The following is a 22,275-nucleotide window of genomic DNA, read 5'->3' as shown; positions in this document are numbered from 1 at the left end:
CCCCTCCGCCCTCTTCGGCCCGCTCCACCTCCTCCTCGGCAGAGACATCCCCTTTCCCTCCCTCTTATTACTGTCCACCGCTGACTGCCTCTTTCAGTTCTCCTGTTACCAGGTCTAAGGGACTCCTTTCCATCCCCATGACAATCTCACCCCTTCATGAGGTATCTGGTCCCGAGGGTGTTATCAGAGTACATGTGCCCTTCTCCATGTCAGACATTACTCAGCTAGAGAGGAAGTTAGGCTCATTGACCACTGACCCCACCACTTACATTCGGGAGTTTCAATGGGTCCTGCAAGCATATAGCCTCACTCATCACGACACTTACATGCTCCTAGTCAGTACACTTCTCCCTGAGGAAAGGCAACGTGTCTGGGAACTAGCCCAGGCCCATGCTGATGAAAATCATAGGACCAATCCCAACCACCCCATGGTCCCTCATGCTGTCTGAGAGCAGTATACTCTATGGGATTACAACAACCCTGGAGGCATAGAGTCATGTGATCTTTTTGCATCCTGCCTCTTGGCGGTCCTGAAGAAGGCCACCCAAAAGGCCATTAATTTCCAAAAGGTGCAGAAGGTCATTCAAAAGAAGGAAGAAACACCTTCAGAATCCCTGGATACACTAACCAAGGCCCTCCAACAGTACACAAACTTCGACCCAGAAATCTTTGATGGCCGTCATGTCTTAATGACATATTTCCTGGCCCAAAGCTACCTTGACATTAAAGCTAAGCTTAAGAAGCTTGATCAGGGCCCTGCTATTCCTCAGACTGAAATCCTTGCAGTCGATTTCAAGGTTTTCCATGTTAGAGAGGACAAAAGCGAATGCCATAGGCAGAGGGATGAAAACGCCAAATTCCAAATGTTGGCCCAGGTCATTCAGAGAAGATCATCATCACACGGTCCTAATAAGATACCCCCTGGAACTTGCTTCAAATGTGATAAGGAGGGACATTGGGCCAAGGCTTGTCCTTTGCCAAGGGCACCCTCCACCCCCTGCCCAAAATGCCACCAAAGGGGGCACTGGGGGGCAGACGGCCCAAAAACCCGGAGGGGAGGTTGGTCAGCCACCTTACAACCCCAGCCTCTCCTGGGCTTGGCAGAGGAGGATTGATGGAGCCCTGGGCCTTCCCTCCTGACTACTACCATCAAGAAGCAAGAGCCTAGGGTCACTTCCTGGTGGATGGACACTATATTACTTTCCTCTTGGATAGTGGTGCTGCTTTTGTGGTCTTGAGGGAGTTTTGGGGTCCTACCACACCCTCAAAAACTCCTATTGTCGGGGTAGGAGGTAAACAGATTTTCCCTCGAATGCCCTCCTGCCCCCCCCCGCTTATCATGCTATATGCAGGGATCCCTTTTGTCCTTCACACACTCCTTTCTCATTATGAGCCATTGCCCCATTCCCCTTCTGGGAAGGGACATACTCTCACTATTGAAGGTCACTGTTCACATATCACCCCACACCTCCCTTGCCTCTCACTTCCTCATGATGATCCTAGGGACAGATGCACCTCCATCATGCACCTTCCCACGACTATCTAAACCAGTTTATCCTGAGATTTGGGAAACAGCTATACCCTCTATGGCTAAATGCAGTCCTATTCATATTGTCTTATGGGACCCTTCAAGATATATTAGTCAACCACAATATCCACTAACAACCACAGTCCTCCTCGGATTTGAACCCGTCATCCAGGATTTAGTATAAAAGGGGTATCTTAGGCATACACACTCTCCTTTCAACACCACCATTCTGGCATTTAAGAAACTTAACGGGTCCTACAGGCTGGTTCAAGACCTTCACCTCATCAACTCCTATGTGGTCCCCATCCACCTGCTAGTGCCCAACCCTTACACGGTCCTCCCTCAGATCCCTGCTACTACTACCCACATCTCAGTCCTATATTTAAAAGATGCCTTCTTTTCTATTCTCTTGTCCTCAGAATCTCAGAAAATCTTTGCTTTTACGTGGACTGATCCTCGCACCCGCCATTCTCGTCACCTTACCTGGAGTGTCCTCCCACAGTGATTCAGGGATAGTCCCCATTTCTTTGGCCAAGTTCTTGCCCAGGACCTCACCTCCTTTCACCCCACCTGTCCTGACTCTACTCCCCTCCAATATGTCCATGACCTTCTTCTATGTAGTCCCTCTTGGGAACACTCTCAATCCCACACCACCCAGCTTCTTAATTTCCTAGCAGATAAGGGATATAGGGTATCTCCCCACAAGGCCCAGGTTTCCCAGTCTACTGTCACCTACCTTGGTTTTCACCTTGCACTGGGGAAAAAACAAAAACACTGGATAGGAGGCAACTCTTCTCTAATCTTCCGGTGCCTCAAACGAAAGCTGAAATACTATAATTTCTAGGACTATCAGGTTATTTTTAGGGCATGGATCCCAAATTACTCTCTTCTTGCCAAACCCCTGTATGACCTAGCAAAGGGACCCCCTGGTGAATCTCTTGCCTTCTTCCCCCACTACCACTTTTGCAGACTTCAGCAACTTTTCTTAAAGGCACCTGCCCTTTACCTTCACGATCTTTCAAAACCATTTCATCTATATGTCCATGAAAAAAGGGGGGCAAGCACTTGGGGTCTTGGGTCAAAACTATGGGCCTACATTTGCAACTGTGGCATATTTGTCCAAGCAACTAGACCCTACTATCCGTGGGGGGGGCTTGCTTAAGAGCTCTGGCTGCTTGACAAATTTTACACAAAGAAGCCTCTAAGTTGACTATCAGGGCCCCTTTAACTATCCACTCCCCACATCATTTGAGGGATCTTTTAGCTTATAAGGGCCTTCAAACCCTTCCTCCATCTTGAGTCTTGTCGCTCCTCACTTCCTTTCTGGAAAACCCTAATAGTTCATTCCTCCACTGCCCTGCACTGAACCCTGCCTCACTGCTCCCAACAACCCCTACACCTGACACACCAGTTTAAAATTGCTTAGAAACCTTGGATGATTTTCTCCCCTGTCATTCTTCCATTTCTGAGGGACCGCTCACCAAGCCTGACTTTATCTGCTTCACTGACGGCAGTTCCTTTAGGCAGAATGGCACTCATTACTATGGATACGCCATATTTTCGGCCACTGAGATTATAGAGGCCAAAGCTCTGCCTTCAGGAACTACCAACCAGAAGGCCAAACTTGTAGTGGCCACTCATGCCTGCCTTCTAAGATTTCAATCATAGTTCATGTATGTGAATTCACCACTGATGCATCCAGTAGTTTTACAATTTCTGTTCAAGTAACAAGTGAAGGCAATAATAATGAGAACTCATGTGTTTTCCTTTAATTTCCTTTTTTAAATTTTTTTAAGTGTAGTTGGGCACAATACTTTTGTTTTAATTATTTTTTATGTGGTGCTGAGAGTAAAATCCAATGTCTCACACATGCTAGTAAGTACTCTACCACTGAGCCAAAGCCGTGGCTGAGTTTTCCTTCAGTTTCAGTCATCTGCCCTAAGATATTTTACTTTTTGACATGGAGGAAAAAATGTTTTATTATTGTAAAACACACACACAAAATTCACCATCATAACTATTTATGGGTGTCCAGTTTGGTATTGTTCACATTTTTGGAAGTAGATCTCCACATCTTTCATCTTGCAAAACTGAAAATTCTGTCATTTCTCTACCAAGAGGTGTTATTCCAGATTTATTGTGGGGGTTTTTTTGTTGTTGTTGTTGATTTTGTTTAGTAATTTTTCCAAGAGCAGATCTGTCTCTGAACTCGGTTTTGACAGCCCTGTGTCTTGGCTCTGGGTGAGGACAGGCTTCAAATATCGGTTCTTTGGGAACACCTCCATCCTGATGACAGGGGGCACTGGTTTGGAAGGTGAGGGCTGGGACCTGAGGTGGGTCTGCCGTTCTGCAGGGACTGAAGATTCTGGGGCTGAGACTGGGCCTGCTCTGACCCTCCTTCCTCAAGTTTCCTGGGGAGAGAATTCCAACTGCACTTGATGGAAAGTTAATGGACCTGAGCATTGTCACACAGGGCCCCCAAAAGGGCTTCTTGACTAAGTGCAGCAGAGGAGAATTTGCATATGAAAACACATCTCCTGGGGCTCCCAAGTGAGGTGTCTTGGCATCAGGCTTCAGGCTAGATGGGGCAGCTCCTGGACAATTCACCCCACACAGATCCTTGGAAGGTTTTTTGTGGCATTTGGGTGCAATGATGCTTGTTTTCTTTTTTTTTAGATGAGGGTACAGGGATTCAGCTCAGGGACTCTTGATGCCTGAGCCCCATCCCCAGCCCTATTCTGTATTGTATTCAGAGACATGTTCTCAACTGAGTTGCTCAGGGCCTTACTAAGTTGCTGAGGATGACCTCTAATTTGCGATTCTCCTGCCTCAATCTCCCTGGCTGCTGGGGTTATATGCATGTGCCACCACACCTGGCATGATTCTTGTTTTCAAATGATGACACGAAACCTGGAATGGTCCAGTACTGGGTCTGAGAGCCAGTAGGAGAACCAGGCTGCAGGGTTGGGTCTGGAGGGAATTGAGGTTTGGAGAAGAGAGCAGGTAACATTTCCCCCACTGGTTGGGACCCTTCCAAGGTGAGATCAACAAGGTGGTTAACAAGTACATCAATCAGGGCATGTCGGGAGCTTGTCCCCAGCGTGCTATTCACTAATGAGGTGCACATGCTGTACATCGAGGGCTTCACTTCCTTGCACCAAGCTCTGGAATCTTCCGTTGCCCCCATCAAGAATTTGCCTCCAACCCAGGCAACCGTGTTATCAGGTAGGTGCTGCTGGCTGTCTCTGCTCCCTTTGTCTGTCCCCACCCATGACATCACAAGTCAGGATGGGACAAAGGGAGTGCATGTTGCCCCTGTGAGGAGACAGCAGGGGGACTGAAGGCCACAGCGTGCTGTCTCTGATGGACAGGGTCTCCGCGGGTCTCTGAGACTCGACATTCCTATGGGGTGCAAAGGCCTGAGGACATGGGGCTGCTCTGGTGACCTGAGTGTCAGCTCCCTCCCAATGGCTCCCAGAGGCCAGCAGAGGCAGCTCCATCTTTAATGAGGACACTGAATGACATCGCACATTGTCCCTTGTCATAGGTGGGAAATCATACGCTGGTCTTAGAAGAAAAATATCCATTTGGAGGATAAGAACCCAAGGTCTGGGGATGGCCTCAGAGCTGAGAGGATCAGACCAGGCGAAGTCACTAGCTCCACCCAGTATCCCCACTGGGAGAAAGACCCTGGGCTGCAGTCCCAGGGTTGCACTGAGGGGAGAGAGCAGTGGGCTCCCTTGGTCCCAGGCCTCAGAAAAGCAGAGCCAGGGATGGAGGGCAGCGGCCACCCCTCTCCCTGCTCACCCATCAGTAAGCACTGTTCCTTGTCCCCTTCCAAGGGCGATTCACCAAACTGCCACCTCCCATTTGGAGAACGGTGGCTGGGCACCCAGGTGTTGGGGGCCTCTGTCGCCCTCTTCACCGTGGTAGGCCATGATCAATAGGCTGTGCGAAAAGATGGGCCAATAGGCACCCACCGATTGTCCGCTCTGTCACCTCCTGTCGCCATCACCATCAGCTGCCGGCAAGCAGGTCTGCACCGTCAGCCTCGCGTGATTAATTGGCACACCGGCAGCCGTGGGGTGCTATGTTGTGCAGAACACAGGGGACGCAGGGTGGATGTGGGCCTGGGAACGCAGGGGGACCCCTAGGGCTCGGATCCTGCACCAGGCTCACCTAAGGACCAGAGGGACCTAAGCAGGGGTGGGGGCGGGAGCGCAGTGACAACCAGGCAGGCTTCCAGACATCACCCCTGCCTGCAACAGACAGCGTCTAGGGCCACCATCATTGTCCCTTGCGGACCCCTTTCCAACTGTTCCAGCCATTGGAGAACCCCAGATCCGAACCGGGTGCCTGTCATCCCAGGCTGAAGGCTGAAGCTGGAGGATGGTAAACTTGAGGCCAGCCTCTGAACTTAGCAAGACCCTGTATTAAAAGTCAAAATGGGCTGGCTCATGCAGCACTGGCCAGCGCCCCTGGGTTCAGTTCAGTCCCAACACAAGGGGCGAATCCCAAACCCAAGGCACCTGCACTTGGCAGCCTAGGGACAGCTCTGGCTGCTGGCCACCTGCACTCTTCAACCTAAGAACTTGTCGCACTCAGGACATAGTGGCGGTGGCAAAAATCTGCCAGGGTCCCGGGGCTCCCGCACCCCACCCGACTCCGACACATTCCTCCAGTGACCGGGGAGACCCTGAAGTGACCTGTCCCCTGGGCAGTGTCCCTGAAAACCAGCGGCTCCAGTGGCCCAGAGCCCAGCGGGACCGGCCAGGGGCCACGGAGGTCGAGGGCATCCTGCAGCAGGCAGCTCCAGCCACTGGGTGAGGGACAGCCGCGCCCTCCCTAGAGGAGCCCAGCTGCGAGCTGGGTGTGGATGTTGGCAGGGATTTCTGGCTCTCACAAGACCCGAAGCGGAGATGTATTGTCGCCTCCTAGCGGTCCCGGGGGCTCTGCTGTCGCCGCAAAGCAAAGCATGGCCAGCAACCAGGAGGCTGCAGCATCCCCGCTGGACGCACATGTACAGTGCAGTCCTGGCTCCGCACACGCCCGGCCCATGCCACCCCCAGGGGCGTTGCCACGCTCCCCCTGCCCCTGCTCTTCCCACGCCCCACCCACCCCCCCTGGAGCGTTGCCACGCCCCCATTCCTGCGCCACCCATTCCCAGCCCCTGTGTTGGGACCACTTCCCGCCCACACTCTTGGTGTAGCCCACTCCCAGCACCTGGGGAGTGGCCACGCTCGCCCAAGTTTTTTGCCGCCTGCTCCCCATAAGGAGAAGAGCAGAGCGTGGGGAGGCGCCCAAGTGGGAGACATCTGGGAAGGCTATGCTGCAGTAGGTGTTCGCTGGCATAGCGTAGGGGGACTGCTTGGAAAGTCCGAAGGAGCCTGGTGCGGTGGGGTGTGTCTGTCATCCCAGTGCGTCAGGAGGCTGAGGCAGGAGACTCGCCAGGTGGAGGCCAGCCTCAGCAATTCAGTAAGGTCCTGTCTCTAAAGGGCTGGGATGCTTGGGGGGGGGAATGGCACCTCTGGGTTCAGTCCCTGGGACCACAACCCAGGAAGGCACAGAAGGAGTTCTCAGTGGAAATTGCCCTGGGTGCCACCCTCCGCCTCTGGTCCCTGGCCACAAGCTCCCCAGGCCTCCTCTCTGGAGACCCCCAAACCAGATCAAGGTGTCTCTCTGACATTGACTTTGAGACTCATCAAGTGCAAGGCTGAAGAATTGCTATTGAGCCCAAGACCCACCATAAGGCGCTCCCTGTCATCAACTTCTGCACTGTCCATGCCACTTCCAATGTCCTGCATTTTGGAACTGTACATGCAATACCTTAGTCCCTGAAGACTTCAGGATACATGCATCACCCAGTGTTCAGCATATTCTTTTTAATTTGTAGGGATTGGAGATTTATCCAGGGATGGCCGATCACAGAGCCACATCCCAGAACTATTTTTTGAGGCCAGGTTTTTCTAAGTTGCTGAGCCTGGCCTTTAACTTGACCAGCCAAGAGAGGCAAAGGTCAACTGGCTGCCCACACCCAGCACTCCATCACTGGAGGACAATCAGATGCGCCAAGAAGACCAGTCAAAGCAGGATCTCATTTAATGAGTAAGTACACACAGCTAATATACTGCACAGGAGCCAATCAGGGTAAATGTCAGAGGGGTGGAGCGAGTTCACAAGTCCACCCATCCCATGGTCTGTAAGAGAAGGCACCAGATGTCCATGAGATTGAAAGAGTCTTGGAACTTCCTGGAGGTGGTCTTTTTTTTTCTGTCACTACCCACAGCACTGCCTCCTGGCGGATTGCCAGGCACCATCCCTGACATGTGTGCAGCCCCAGGACGGGAAGCGGGCAGGGCAGCAAGTCATGCCCTACAGGCATGCACGTGTTCTGGCCTCATGGAAACTGCTAGACCTTTCCTGATTCCGGTCTATTTGCTTTTCATCCAGGCATTAATGCTTCTAGAATGGACAGACGGGTGATGTGGCCCCAGAAGTTTTTGGGCAAGGAGTGAGGTGGGTTCTGGCATAATTAGAGCACCCCTAGGAGCCTCCAAGGAGACATATCAATGGGTTTGGTGGGTGCTGAAGCTCGGGTCAGTGTTTGATGGTCCTTAGAGGACGGCCCTTGGATGGTGCTACATGCTCAGGCACCGGTCCTCATCAGGAAGCTTTGCCCTTCCCTTGGCCATGCACCCGGAGGCTAGGATGAGAGGCTCATGGGTATTATGCTACTGAGGACCATGCCAGGCCAGAATGCAGGTGGGGGTCAGCGGTGGAGGAAGCGTTGGGAAGAAAACCTTGGGGATGGGAGCCTGGGGTAGGCAGAGCCTGGAGCTTGGCCTCCCAGCTGCCTCCTGGGAACCAGCTGCTTCCTCAAGGCCTCCATGGTTGAACAGGGACCTCATGGAGGAAGTGGTGAGCAGAGTCTTCCCCAAGCGGAAAGAGCCACCTGGCCACTGAAATCAGTGGCAGACACAGGGGGGGCAGGAGAAGCTGGGTCCTGAGCCCCAGTCCATCCCCCCCCACACACACACCCACTTGCTATCTGACCCTGGGTCCATCTGCTCTGCTCTGAGGCTGGTTGGAGGTGGCCCCAGGCACAGCCCCAAATTCCCAGGGTAGAGAGAAAAGGCCCAGGACTTCCTGGGGCAGAAGGTTCCTGACTTGAAGTCTTTGTTTTTCTTTGTATTAGGGACTGAACCACATGGCTGCTGGACGATGGAGGCCCACCCTGGCACTTTTTATATTTAGACACAGGGTCTCGTGAGTTGCTGAGGGCCTCAATAAATTGTTGAGGTTAGCCTCCAACTCATGATCCTCCTGCCTCAGCCTCTTGAGTCATTCGGACACAGGCATGTTCACAAGGGGATGCTCCCAGCAGGAGGAAGGTCAGGCTGCAGGCCAGCATGTCTCTGGGGATGAGCCTTAGCAGAAACAACACAGTGAACCAGCAGTTTGTAAAAAGTTGCCTTTATTTATCATTTATCCATCATATCTCAGTTATGCCATTTTGGCGTCCAAGGTGACAGTCCCCTGGAAGCTGGGTCAGCCCCTGCCCACCCAACTATTGTGATCACTGCCCATGGCCTGGAAGCTCAGGCCACATGGGGAGAGCAGAACCGAGAGCTGCTCTGAATTCTGACGCTCTCCAGTCACAGCCAGGGAGCCAGGGACTGGGCCTACCTGCCAGAGGCCATGGAATCCCCAGCCGTGGCCTGAGAGGCCCTGCCTTCTAACAAGAGCAGGAGAGGTACTGCAGAGGCCCCCTTGGGTTGGGAGGTGGCTGGTGGTGGGGCTGCCCTGCTGGGGACTGGGTCTAGACAAGGCCAGATGGGAGAATGTGCTGGGCCCTGGGCTATGCAGAGGCCCCTCTGATTCTTATTCCAGGTCTCTGGGCACAGTATGCCACCTCTACTGAGCCACGAGAGGGCCCATGGAGAATTGGGGAACCCTGCCAAGGGAGCCTGCAGCTGAGTCTGAGAGGGGCAGCTGAGAATTCCGGAAAGGTCCTCAGCTTCATGGTCTATGTCACCTGTCACCACAGACATCATTGTCTTTCTGTCTTAGACACCAAAGCATCTTCCCAGGGACCCGAGCCCCTGACCCTGAGCTCAGGTCCTGAGCCTGAACTTCCCCTCTTGGCCTCTTTATATGGTGGAGGAAGAATATGGTGGAGGCCGAGAGAGCTGGTGGTGTCTTGCTGTCTCCTTACTTGCATTTGGGCCCTAAGTGCAGTCAGAATATTCTAGAAACACAGGGAGAGAGAAGATGTCCCTTTTCAGGGGCGCGGGGGGCAGGTGCACAGTGAGGACACACCACAGCTTACTGGAGTCTGGACAAGTGGACGTGGCAGGGTGGTCCCCTGAGGGAAACGAGCTCGATCAGGCGAGGGTGGACGTGGCAAACCCAAGCCTCCCCCAAACAAGGACAAAGTTGCCTGGCCACAAGTGGCCATGAGGTGGCAGGGATGGCAGTCCTGGCTCTGCCCCAGCATGAGGCCCATCTGGACACTTGGTGGGAGATCAGCCACCCATGGCTGGGTAGGGAGGTATGTCATCCTGAGCCCAGAGGACCCAACGTCCCCCATGGGAACAGTCTGCACCCAGATAGTGCCACCGCTGGTGATGATGGGGACATGCTGGTGATGCTGTCCTTGTCTCCTGAGGAGGTGCGGCCTGACGCCCGACCACCCTAAGGCCACACACAGAGATTTTGTGCTTCTAAGCAGAGTCAAAAAGGCACCTTTGTGGGTACCAGGGATGCCATGGTGGCTGCACACATCACTCAGGGTGGGAGGGGAGAAAAAAAACAAAGTCAGTCAGAAAATGGGAACAGCGCTCCCCATACCTGTCACAGCTGCAGCTACCAAAGCCAGAAAGAGGAGAGAAGCCCCGCCGAGGGTGGCTGCCCCACATTGGAGACAAGGGGCAGACGTCAGCCAGATGACGATGTCCCCACACGCCACAGCACCGCTGCCCCCGGCCACCACTGCCTTCCGAGGAACTGCCCGGTCTTCTCCCTCCCTGGTCTTCAGGTAGGCATGGCTCTCAGAAGAGCAGGGTGCCCATGCTGCCCACCTCGCTCAGCTCCTTGACAAAGATGGCCACACGGGTAACCTGGCCGTGGCCCAGCTGGTCTCTGGACTCCTCTCTGCCATGGCTTTGTCTGCTGGAACTGACCTCCCCGCATCAAACACCACTTCAAACTCTGAGGCTCTGCTGGCCTCTCAGCCAGATCCACCATCAGTCTTTTTTTTGGTCTTGAGGATTGAACCCAGGGGTGCTCAAACCCTGAGCTCCGTCCCCAGTCCTTTGTTTATATTTTATTTAGAGACAGGGTCTCATTGATTTGCTTAGGGCCTCACTAAGTTTCAGACGTTGGCCTCCACCTTGCCATCCTCCTTCCTTGGCTTTCAAATGTACCCCACAGAGCTCGGCACTTCAGCTCAGTTCCATCTGGAGCCCCACTCTGTGCTCAGAGCCTGAGCACCTGCTCCTAGATGCCTAGCGCAGCATCCCACCACCATGAGCAGAGGTGAGGGTCCCCTGCTGCCAGCACAGTCCCTACAGAGCCCCATGCTGGGTCGCCAGGCTGCATTATTTTTGCTCCCTGCAGAGGGCAAAAGGCATCTTTTTCCATGTCCCCAGCATCCAGCGCTTAGCAGGTTAATGAATATCCAATGACACAGGGACCTTGCCTGCCTTGTGATCTGATAATAAGACCCATGGACACTGGAGACCACAAGTCCAAGGCCCACCAGTGCTCGAGGCCTGGGAGCTGTACCTGCTGACTGGGGGCGGGTACTTTACTCACTGGTTGAGCTCATGCACTAGGGATGTCTCCCAGTGGCCCCACATCACCCTCTGCTGCTCCTTCAGCTGTTTGGCCACCTGCATAATGCCCAGAACAGAGGATGGGCTCAGAGGTGGGTTCAGAGAAAAAGGTTTCGAGCTGCTGGACACTTAAAGGGCTCTTTCTGAAGCTCTACATCTTAACACGGACTTTAAAAATTTCCTAAGGGCTGGGGGTGCACTTCTGTCATTCCAGCAGCTTGGGAGGCTTAGGCAGGAGGATTGCAAGTTGGAGGCCAGCCTCAGCTACTTAACAAGAGCCTAAGCAGATCAGTGAGACCCTGTCTCCATATAAAATATAACAAGTTCTGGGAGGTGGCTCAGGGGTTAAGTGTCCCTGGACAAACAAGGTGCCATAAGGAGAAGACCAGACAAGGTGTGTTTTTCGACTCTGCTTCAGGTTCTCAGACCTGCTGCTGATAGCTGAGCTTTGTCTGTCTTCCTTAATGCTCTGAACTGTCTCACCAAGGTGGGTGGCCCACCTGAATGTCACACACCACTACTGGGACAAAGAAACAAGCCGAGCGACACATTAAGAACCTCTGTTCATACTTACGTCCTTGGCAGAGGAGCCCGAGACCTTGACCCAGGTCTCAGGGAACAAGGTACAGAAACCAAGCATGAACATGAGATACACTACTGCATGGACAGGGTCCTCCAACACGGAGCCAAAGGACACTGGCAGAGACAGGTAGTAACACAGGTCACCAACTGGGTAGGTGCGGGTGAGGCCTCCAAAAGACATGTCCTGGTAAGAAGAAACATAAGGTCTGGGATGCTGCGTCTACTTAACCTGAGCTTCGAAATGAACCCAGAGAAGACCATAACTGTGATTGCAGCCGGGTACAGTGAAACACACCTGTCACCCCATGCTGAGGAGGCTGAGGCAGGAGGATGGCAAGTTGGAGGCCAGCCTTGGCCACTTAGAAAGGCCCTAAGCAGCTTAGTGAGATCCTGGTTCTAATTAGGGTTGGAAAAGGGCTCAGGGGTCAAGGTCCCCTGGGTTAAGTCCCTGTTATGAAAAACGTCCTGCACAGAATTTGGGAAAGGTCACAGGGGAGGAGATCTGTGGGTGAGACACTTGGTCAGGAGCAAGATGCACAGATGCTGAGCAGCACCACCACTCTGTGGCCAGGGAGGCTCCCCAGGAACATCTGACTGACAGACCAAGTTCCCAACAGGCTGACGAGCAGGTGCCCGCTGAAGTGGCCCAACAGCATCTGGGAGATGATGTAGAGGTGGGGACCAGGGCGGACTGCAGGACGATTGGAACGTTGGAGATGAAGACGAGCTCAATTGGGTAGGTGTGGTACTGGCCATGGTAGTGCACAGTCTTGATGGCCAGGTCAACCCAGAAGCCCTGAGGACAAAGAACAGGGCACCCTTCACAGCCTCGCTGCCCCCTATGGTACAGAGGCATAGTGGCATCAGCTCTGGCACCCAACTTCTGACAGTCTGGAGAGCACCTGCCCCTCCCCTCACTCTTACTGTGCTTGGGGCACACACAGAAAAAAACACAGAAAAACTGGTTTCAAATGCACTGACGTCCACTCTATGGTCATTCATATTTAAATGAAAAAAAAAAACAGAAAAAGCAATTATTCTGAAGCCAGAGACAGTGGCGCAGGCCTGTCATCACCAGCAGCTCTGGTGGCTGAGGCAGGATGACTGCAAATTGGAGGCCAGCCTCAGCAACTTAGTGAGACTGTCTCTAAATAAAATATAAAAAGGGCTGGGGATGGGGATCAGGGCTTAAGTGCCCCTGGGTTCCATCCCTGGTACCAAAAATTAAAGAAAAAGAAATGCAGACTTCCTGTGCTCACACTGGACTCACCTTGAAATGGATGACCACAGCAAAGACAAAGATGGAGGCGATGAGGTTCATGTGGTTGGGGAGATTCTGGCGTGAGAAAGCCTCTCTAAGGGCTCAGGCTTTGTCTGTGTGCGTGGCCCAGAGATGGAACAGTGCAACGATGGCACCCTCCAATTCCATGCCCGTTGACAAAGGAGAACACAAACGTGAAGGGAAGAACAAGGGGCTGGACTCCGCTGGATCTTAGGCCTCCTCCTGGCCAAAGCAGAGGCAGGAGAACAGAATCAGCCAGGAGACTTAGCCAGGAGACTCACGGCACCCACAGTCATGGGGTCACAGTCTGGATTTTTTTGGCACCAGGGATGGAACCCAGGGGCTATCGGCCAATGAACCCCTACCCCCCAGCCTATTTGTATTTCATTCACAGACAGCATCTTGCTGAGTTGCTGAGGCCTTGCTGTAGCTAAGGCTGGCCTCCAAGTTGATATGCTCCTACCTCAGCCTCAGCAACAGGCAGAAAGGGGCCTGGCAAGAGACCAGCCAGGAACACTGCAGCACAGGGCGCCCAGGTCTGAGCACTTCAGAAATGGTATGAGACTAACTTTAGGACAAAAGCACAGTGAGAAACACTGTCACCATGGCCCCTGCTGCCAGGTCGGTGCTTCCCTAGACATGGCATTTGTGGGCAGAGTGGCTAATGGCTGGGGACATCCCATTCTCTACCTGGGACAGCATTTTCCTGTCACCCCAGACTTGGGACAGCAGGAATTGCTTAACCTTCTGGACGGCCACTCAAATGGGCCATCTGTCCTGTAGACCACATGGGCAGGATATCTGTGACAGAAACGCTGTCCTAGCTTTCTCTGGCCCCCTAGGATCCCCGTGATGGTCTTGTGACAGCCGGTCTCCCGGGCGCCTCACTGTGTGGGACAACAGCTGATGTCCCTGTGGTCGAGAATCTGGAGTCATGAAAGCTTGAGCATTTTGTAAAGGAGGAAGTTCAGCAATCTCAGGGGGAGAAAGAAGGGACTTGTGCTGGCTCGTCTTGCCACCAGTGACCTCTCTTAACTCCCCTTGCTTGCTCCGCTGAGCCACGTGCCAACCCTCAACACACCAGCTCATCTCTGCCCCAGGGCTTTTGAACCTGCCAGGTTCTCTAGATGGACCTGTAAGACTCTTCTTCAGTGGCCCTGTCTTCCTTCTCTGCTCTACTCTAACCCAGGGCCCTGGGATGACACTGACGCTCACACATATTATGTTATATCCCTTTGTATTCTTAGCATCCACAGAAGTGCCTGGTGCTTAACATCACCTGCCTGACAAGTGTCCTGGAATGAAAGGTATGTGACAGCAATGGCAGGGTGAGGGCCTTACAAGCTTTCTGAATGTTTAACGTGGCCATTTCTTGCAAACCACTACCCCCTTATCTCTGGGAACTGTGTTGTTTTATGTGCTAGTGTCACCCGGGGTGCGAGAGCCATGTGATGTCTGTGCTGTCCACCTCCCTCCAAGCCTGGGCTGTCCCCCACCTCAGGGAAGAATGACCAACTGCGTTCTCCACCCTAGGGCCCCTTCCACACCACACTTTCCAGGTTGCAAGCTAAGCCGTGGTGGCAGTCCTGGTAACAGGACACCCTTCCAGCTGCAAGCTACCTGTGCCTGCTTCTTGCCCATCCTGGGGGTTTCCCCGTTGTTTCACAATTTTGGCTCCTTACAGCACCACTCAAAGCCCCCCAGGTAGCCCCTATGCCCCAACCAGGTTCCAGAGGTGGCCAAGAGCAGCCACCTCCACGTCTCGGTTGCCTGTTGCCTTCATCTCTCGCTAAGTCCTAAGGCCCCCACTCTGATGTCACACTGGCTGGCTCTGGCTGAATAGATGTGCCACCTTGTCAGCAATTTTCTCAGCCTGTATCCAAGGGACAGCAAATCATTCCTTCCAAAACTGTCCCCTCACTCACCATCCTGCTCCAGAGCAAAATGATCCTCTGGCTGGCTGCCGCGGCCCAAGCCTTAGCTGATTGGCCCCCTATAGCCACCACTTCTCCCACTCCTTTTGAAGACAACCCCCTCAAAAAAAGGAGGTCTTGGTAGACTCCTCGAGTGCTACCCAGCTTTCACCCCCAAATCCATGGCTGGGGCACAGCTGCTTTGTACCCCCAGATCCTCAATTCACCTTAGATTTTCTGAAATTCTAGGAAGAGTCTGGTGTCACATTGCCTACTCTTCTGTAAGTGTTCCTGACTCTCCATCCTGAGGTCTAGTCTTTCCCATGGGATCTCTCAGGCACCCTGCAGGGACTCATCTGCAGTCTCCTAAATTTGATGATGTGGCACTGGAGGCTGAGAACCAGATCCACACTCAATTCCAAGAATACATAAAAATGCACACAAATATTTCCCATGAGAGACTTCCCAGCAAATAACAGATTCAGGGATCAGAGGCCAAAAGAAAAAGTAAAGAAAAGAAAAGTCAATTTCCCTCTCCTAAGAAGTCTTACATGTTTTGCAATTTTTATTTAATTAAGATTTGTAAGCCAGGTGTCATGCTGCATGCCTGTAATCCCAGTGGCTCTGGAGGCTAAGACAGGAGAATTGTAAATTGGAGGCTAACCTCAGCTAAATTGGGGCTCTAAGGAATTCAGCGAGACCCTGTCTCTGAACAAAATACAAAAAGGGTTTGAGATGGGGCGCAGGGGTTAACTGTCCCTGAGTTCAATCCCCAGTGCCTTCCACCCCAAATTGGCAATACTGCGGATTGAACCCAGAAACAGTCATTCTACCCCAGCCCATTTTGAGACAGGGTCTCACTTATTTGCCAAGGCTGTCCTTGAACTTGTAATCATCGAACTAACTGCTCCTTGGCTGAACAAGTGGTTTGGTGTAGCAGTTTCATTTTTAGAATCTTATTCACTAAGAAGAACCACTAAAATATGTGCAGATGATTTCCCACGGATATTCACTTCAATGCTAACTGTGACTGAGAAAGGACTGAAATGTCCACTAGAAGACAATTGGCTAAAATCAACACTTCTTTATCCTTGCAGTGCAGGTTCCTGCTAAGAAATGTGAGGCAGGATTACTCTGTGGCATGCTAACTGTCCTTAAAATATTCTTATAAGATGTGAAAGTTTAGATATCATTTTGAATGTAAGTATTGTTACTGTTGTTGTTTTTATTATTATTATTTGGTACTAGAGATTTAACTCAGGACGACTTAACCTCTCAGCCCTGTCCCCAGCCCCTTTTTATATTTTATTTAGAGACAGGGTCTCACTGAGTTGCTTAGGGCCTCACTAAGTTGCTGAGGCTGATATCCAACTTGTGATCCTCCTGCCTCGGCCTCCTGAGCTGCTGGGATGATAGGCTTGAGCCTCTGCACTCAGCTATATTTTTAAACTTTTGCACAATGAAAATTCAGAAGAAATGTTTCAGAAACAGACATTTTCCCCCAGAGGAATACTCTGCATGCATGAAAACTTCCTGCAGAGGTGCCCAATGGGAGGCAGGGCCCTTACCTTGATCGGTTTTGATGGTGGTGGGGTTGAAGGCCTTCCCCCGGATGGTTTCACAGATGTTGTTTGAGATGGAGAGGGAGAATCCAGAGCCCAGGCTGTTACCTTTATAATGAAGCTCATCCAAAAGGAGGACGATCAAGCCTGCCACAATAAACTGCAGAATTAAAATAAATTAATAAATACAAGTGGACTCTGCATTACTGGCCCCAGGGCCCTGGTTCCTTCCATCTTCAATGACAGGGCTCTCTGCTATGAAGGCCAAATAAGAGACACTTCTCAATCTGCCTCATGGGAATTCAGAAGCCAAAGCCAGGGTCTTTCAATTCTCTATTATTTTTTTAAATCTATTTTTTACTTGGAGGTGGACACACCATTTTTATTTTATTTTTATGGGGTGATGAGGATAGAGTCAAAGGCCTTGCATGTGCCAGGTGAGACTCTACCACTGAGCCCCAGCCACAATATTTTTTTTGTTTCTTAAATGTTTTGGGGTTTTCAGGTGGACAGCATGCCTTTATTGATTTCAATAATTCTCTTTGTATATGGGCACAGTGTCTTTATTTGATTGATTTCTTTTGGGGAAGTGACCAGCCTCAAGCCTAGGGCCTTACCCTGCTCAGGTCAGTGTTTAGCCTTGATCGCAGCCCTGAGCCTGGCCTGGCCCCAGCTCTGGCTGAGTACTGCTGAAGAAGAAAAGAGACGATGGGGTCACTCAGGAAGTGGGGTGAGAGTGGGGGTTCACCTGAGTGGTGATCAGAAGGCAGATCCCAGTGCCCATCTCTGAGGGGTTCCTGTCCATGCCTCTCATCACATCCACAATGGACTGGCTGATGGTGATAATCATGCCAAGCACTAGCGTCCCAAGAAAACCCTGAGCAGAGTATGGAAGGAACACAGATGACAAATACTGACACTGCCCCAGGGAACCTTGGTGAGGAGTGTCCAACTGTCAAATGTCAAAACACATAAGAACTCAGAGGCTTTCTAGTGAAACCACCTTTCATCTTTTTTGTGGCTTTAGGTATTGAACCTAGGGTCTTAAGGATGGTAGGCAAGTGCTCTTCTAAACTTCAGTCCAGTCATCCTAAATTCTTTTTTTTAAAAAAAGTTCTTGAATTCTTAAGATGAAAATAATTTTTAAAAATTGACAAGGGTAAGGAGAAAACTTCTGGCACTTTAGCTCAGTGATAGAGGCACTGAGTTCCATTTTTAGGTCTGCAAAAAATTAATATTAAAAACAAAGAAAGAGAAAAACACTCAATTTGGTCTTTAGAAAAATAATGCAATTTTTGTTTGTTTGTTTGTTTTGATTTTGGTACCAGGGATTGAATTCAGGGGCACTCAATCACTAAGACCCATCCCCAGCCTTATTTTGGTTTTATTTAAAGACAGGTCTCACTGAGCTGCTTAGGGCCTTGCTGTTGCTGAGGCTGGCTTTGAACTCACAATCCTCCAGGCTCAGCCTTCTGAACTGCTGGAATTAGAGGCGTGCACCACTGCACTAAGCCAAGTATATTTTAAAATGTCCAAAATAAAAATTTTAAAAAAGAAAACCACTTATTAGTGTTTTAGGAGGATAATGCATTAATTTAAGGCATTGAATAATAAATACATTTCTTAATATTTAATAACGCATTACTTAATTCATTAATGATTAATGCATTAATACATAAATATATTCTACAATCTTGATTTGTGTCTGAAACTCACAATTTAAGTTAGATGGATTTCTCACTGAATTATTTAACCTACTAACTTAAGATCTCTAAGACATGCTGTATGCAAGATGGCAGAGTAGAAAATTGTAAATATTGTTTTCTAAATAACACATTCCAGTTAATAGAGGCTAGGCTTCACTTACTCTGAGGCTGGTCCCCATTATTGGGGCTGCCTGTCATTTGATACAGGCAATACTCTTAACCTAGTTTAATAGAATATAGAAATTAAGTCTCCAGAACTAATATCTGAATTTCTTCCTCTCCAAAAAACTAATCAACAGCAGAGCTGGCCTGAGAGGATAACCTTTTTGCTCATTAAATCCTTTTAAATACAGAAGAAAAATAGCACTTGCTAAATAACTACCATGTGCTAGGCACTGTGAGAGTGATTATTTAATTTAATCCTCTTTTTTTTTGGTACTGAGGACTGAGCAGAGGTGTTTCACCCCTGAGTTCTATCCCCAGCCATTTTTTATTTTATTTAGAAGCAGGGTCTCATTCAGTTGCTGAGGGCCTCACTAAGTTCCTGAGGTTGGCCTCAAATGACGATCCTCATGCCTCTGCCTCCAGAGCTTCTGTAATTACAGGCATACTCCACAGCATCTGGCTTTGATTGAATTCTTATGACAGCTCTGAAGTAGATGTCACCTCCTTCGTGAGGTACGGAAATCATGGCTGGTGAAGGGGTGACCTCCATGCCCTGATTCTTCAAGTCCATCCTCTGGGGCATTCCTGCCCTCCCCTGCCCTGCCTAGCCTTTCCCCATACCCAGCACCTCCCAGAAGTGCTCTCTCACTAACAGGCCATGGAGCACCTACAGGGTCGGCAGGCCAAGCACACAGGCCAAACTGTGCTGTTTTAATGCCCCCATTTTAGAGCCAATTCAAATTCTCAACTAGACACCAGAACTGTACCCATGATCTTTCTTAAACTTCTGGGCTTCTGTTGAAAAGGACTTAGTCTTTTGAGGTGTCACCAACTTCAATCATCTTGGCGGCAGCCAAGAGCTGCATGATGAGGCCCAAGGTGACCATTGCAGAGATACCCAGCTCCATGAGTGAGCCTAAGAAAATGGGCACCCACAAAGCCCCTGTGAGCTCAAGAAAGCAAGACATCATTAAATAAAATGAACCTACAGAATTGCATGTGACCCCTTATCCACATTGGATGGACTTCAGGTTTCTGGCAGCAATTATAGAATAACCCCCCAAAACCAAAGATAAGAACACAACTGTGTCCCTCTGTCAAGTCCGCCAGACCCCATGTCATTCTGTTTGGAACGTCACGTACCACTCAAGAGCCTGCTGCATTCCCATCCCCATGGAAAGATCCATTCTTGCTGGACAAAGGTCAGAGAGGCCCATCTTTCATCAGTTCATAAAACTGGAGAACATTCAAATAATTCCCTGAGTCTGCAGATGGGGCTGGCAAATTGGATCTAGTTGGGAATCAACCTTCCCTTTCCATCATGTTTAGATGAGCTCTGATTCTGAACTGGAACCTCTTTGAAACCCCATTTTTAAACTGTGTCCATCAAATGCACCATCAACATACACAGGTGACTGGTTAGAGTTGACCCTCCACTGTCACTCATGGTTTTGATCCATATATTTCACTTGTAGATATGAAAAAGATGCAGCTGAGAAACCAATAGAAAGTTCTAGAAAATGTTCTAGGTTGACTCATCATCTCATTTCAGGGATTTCAAACACTCTATTTTTTTCAAGTTTTCAGAAATTCTCAAGCAGAGATTTATCTTGCTCTTCCAGGTTTTGTATTGCATTCAAACCCAACTACAAAGAAGATGGTGTTGCCCAAGCTGAATGCACCTTTGATCAGGCTACTTGATGTGGCACATGCAGACTTTCAAGGCCACGGAGCTGTCCATTCTCTGAGCTCCACAGAAAGGCTGTCATTAAACTTAATGGTGCTGGTACAGCAGAGAAGATGCAGAGTGAGTCTGAGCCTCCTTCTGTTGGAGGCCAGACTCTCTCACATTCAGTAGAAAGGGTCCACAGGATCTGAGGCCATAATACCAAACAAAGGAAACAAGTGGAAACCAAAGAAGTTGCGCATGTGCCCCCCCTTTCCCCCTTGCCCCAACAACAGCATAGGAGACCCAATTGACCTGACAGCAGACTAAGAAGATGAAAAGGGGAATGGTTCTCCAAAGCACCTTCTCCTTCAACTGTATCTGCAGAAGGGGTAGAATAAGAGGACATGAAGTTTCCCAGTAAGTCATTAAAAATGGAGTCCCACAGACCTGATCACCAAGGAAGGCCAAGGTGGGCTCAGGGCACAGCTCCATGGAGAAGCACTTGCCTAGCATGCATGATGTTCTGGGTTTAGTCTCTAACAGACAACCTTCCTCCAAAAAAAGAAGCGAAACCATGCACCAAGCAGAGTCCTGAAAGGTGAGTCTCATGCTTTCTGTGGACAAAGTCAATGCAAAGTTTTCCATAGGTGTCACGTCTGGGAATGCTTATATTATACAGCATCATGATCTTCCCACTGCTTAAGTGAGTTCAATGGCAAAGCTGTTCTCTTAATCATTGACATGAACAGTTTAGATTCCCAAGGAGAGGCAAGAGGAAGGCAAGTTCAAAGACAGCCTCAGCAAAAGTAAGGCACTGAGCCACTCTATGGGACCCTGTCTCTCCATAAAAAACAAACTAGGGCTGGAGACATCTTTCAGTGAGTGGTTACTTCTGAGTTCAATCCTAGGGATAAATAAGTAAGTAAGTAAGTAAGTAAGTAAATAAGTAAATAAATAAATTCTTTCTGTTGTTGATATTTTTAAAATAATATTTTAGTCTTTATTTTATTTACCTCTTCTCTGATGTTTAGTATTTTTTCTTCTACTAGTTTTGTGTCTGGCATGTTCTTGATTTTCTACCTCCTTGAAGTGTAGGTATGTACTGATCAAATCTTCTTAAAATTGCCTCTGCTCTATGCTATAGGGTTTTTTATTTTGTGTTTCTATCATCATATTTCTCAAGAATTTTTTAAAAATTTTATTCTACATATTCATTAACTCTTGGCTATTGAGAGCTTGTTGTTACATTTGCAGACATGTTGGATGTTTCTGAAGTTCCTTCTGTTGTAGGTTTCCAGTTTTATATTACATTGTGTTCAGAAAAAAAGTTATTTGAAATGATTTTTAGCTTCTAAAATTTGTTAAGGTTTGTTTTATGACTTAATCTATTGTCTATTCTGGAGAATGTTGTTGGTACCATTGTGAAGAATTTGTCTTCTTTTGTTTTTTGTTGGAAAGTTCTGTTAAGTCCATCTGCTCTGCAGTGTACTTTAAATTCTGTGTAAAAAAAAAAGAAGAAAAGACAGAAGCAAGGTGCAGAGGCAGAATTACAGAATGGTAGAAAGTCTCCTTGTCCAAGCTGCCAGCTTTACTTATAGTAGTAGGTTACATTATGGCACTGGCATCAGTAGTACACTATTGTTCATTGTGCCATTAGGTTTCAGATTTAGCAACATTATGCAGCTTTTTGATACTTACCTATTAAGGTTGCAATGTGCAATGTTAGGAGATTCGTGTGCCTCTCAAGTGAGTCCATTGTTTAAAATTACTATTATGTGGACAGCTTCAGGTGCAGCAGAGCTTGGCAAAACACTGTGGTTGTCTAAAAAGAGAGGTCCCCCCCCTCCCCGAGCTAAGTGTCTAAGGTCAAGGTCAAGACTGATAAGATTCTAGAAAAGAGCTTCCTCATGCAAGGCATTGCCACAACAGTTAGGTATTGCACACGTATTAGTTATCTTGCTGGTTTCGGAAAGAAACTTCAGAGTATTCCAAACATAGAAAACAGGGTGCCTGTTACCTCCTGGGAGTTTGC

At 49.6% G+C, this 22,275-nt stretch overlaps 1 protein-coding gene across 1 annotated transcript in view; it reads right to left on the bottom strand.

Annotated features, from left to right (window-relative positions):
* Positions 1–19,383: 19,383 nt before the first annotated feature.
* The window catches only part of LOC143640789 (uncharacterized), a 99,365-nt gene continuing 96,473 nt past the window's right edge, over positions 19,384–22,275 (bottom strand). Inside the window, exon 7 of the mRNA XM_077108354.1 lies at positions 19,384–19,490. Within this exon, the coding sequence (XP_076964469.1) occupies positions 19,384–19,490 (107 nt within the window). The remainder of the gene's footprint in view (positions 19,491–22,275) is intronic.

This window comes from Callospermophilus lateralis, unplaced genomic scaffold (genome assembly GCF_048772815.1).
Source record: "Callospermophilus lateralis isolate mCalLat2 unplaced genomic scaffold, mCalLat2.hap1 Scaffold_6079, whole genome shotgun sequence".
Lineage (NCBI taxonomy): Eukaryota > Metazoa > Chordata > Mammalia > Rodentia > Sciuridae > Callospermophilus > Callospermophilus lateralis.
Note: the sequence above shows the minus strand (reverse complement) of the source record. Positions and strands in the feature narration are given on the sequence as shown.